Source organism: Penaeus monodon, chromosome 29, assembly GCF_015228065.2.
Source record: "Penaeus monodon isolate SGIC_2016 chromosome 29, NSTDA_Pmon_1, whole genome shotgun sequence".
NCBI lineage: Eukaryota > Metazoa > Arthropoda > Malacostraca > Decapoda > Penaeidae > Penaeus > Penaeus monodon.
In genome coordinates, this window is record NC_051414.1 from 21,809,466 (window position 1) to 21,810,258 (window position 793).

General features: G+C 32.7%; 1 protein-coding gene across 1 annotated transcript in view; it reads right to left on the reverse strand.

Annotated features, from left to right (window-relative positions):
* LOC119592017 (replication stress response regulator SDE2-like) overlaps window positions 1-793 on the reverse strand; it is a 9,684-nt gene that overhangs the window by 3,990 nt on the left and 4,901 nt on the right. Inside the window, exons 4-5 of the mRNA XM_037940797.1 lie at window positions 656-740; window positions 127-296 (exon numbers count right to left, since the gene is read on the reverse strand). Coding sequence (XP_037796725.1) covers window positions 127-296; window positions 656-740 — 255 coding nt within the window. The remainder of the gene's footprint in view (window positions 1-126; window positions 297-655; window positions 741-793) is intronic.

Below are 793 nucleotides of genomic sequence, written 5' to 3' on the forward strand. Positions count from 1 at the left end.
TGTTACGTGCTCCCAGTGGCAATGGATCAACAACTCAAAACCGTCTTTGTGGAAATAACACTAATTAATTAACTAATGACTTTACAGACCACAACTTTAACATTATCTAAATTACCAGACACTTACCTTTGTCTAATGAATCATATAAATTTTTTTCCCGAACTTCTCTCTGCTGGTAATATGACTCATCCTGGAAAATGTGTTTGGGAGTTTCTTTCAACTTTTCAAATTTTTGGCGTTTACGTTCCTGCATCTCTCGTTCTCTTTCTGATTTCTTGCTGATGAATTCCTTTAACCTGTGAAAATGGTAATAATTAGTAAAATGAAATGCAGTATCTATGACAGCCTGGTCCATAAATCTAAGGTGATTGCTTCAGAATATCATCTGGAAACTTTATACATCTTGTATCATATAATTTTTGTGGCTATAGGTCCAGAAACCATATACATCAGTATTTTCCTAGCAATATATCACTTTCATCTTGTTAATAAAATAATTGAATATCATGTAACTATCCCTGCTTATGAAATATGTAAATATGTCTTCATCCTAATTACAAAAGCTGGCAAATTTGTAATCAATACACTTATATGTTTTAATTTTTTTCTACAATTACTTTGTCCAATCTATTGATACAAAACAAAATATTTCTACCTCTTTTCCTCATTTATATCTCTCAAGCGCCGACCACTGAGATCCCGACATGCCTCACGGTTGGTTGTCTTCTCAATTTGAGCACCTGTAATCATTTTAAGGATTAAGTTAAGAAGGTAATCAGGTTTACACAATATG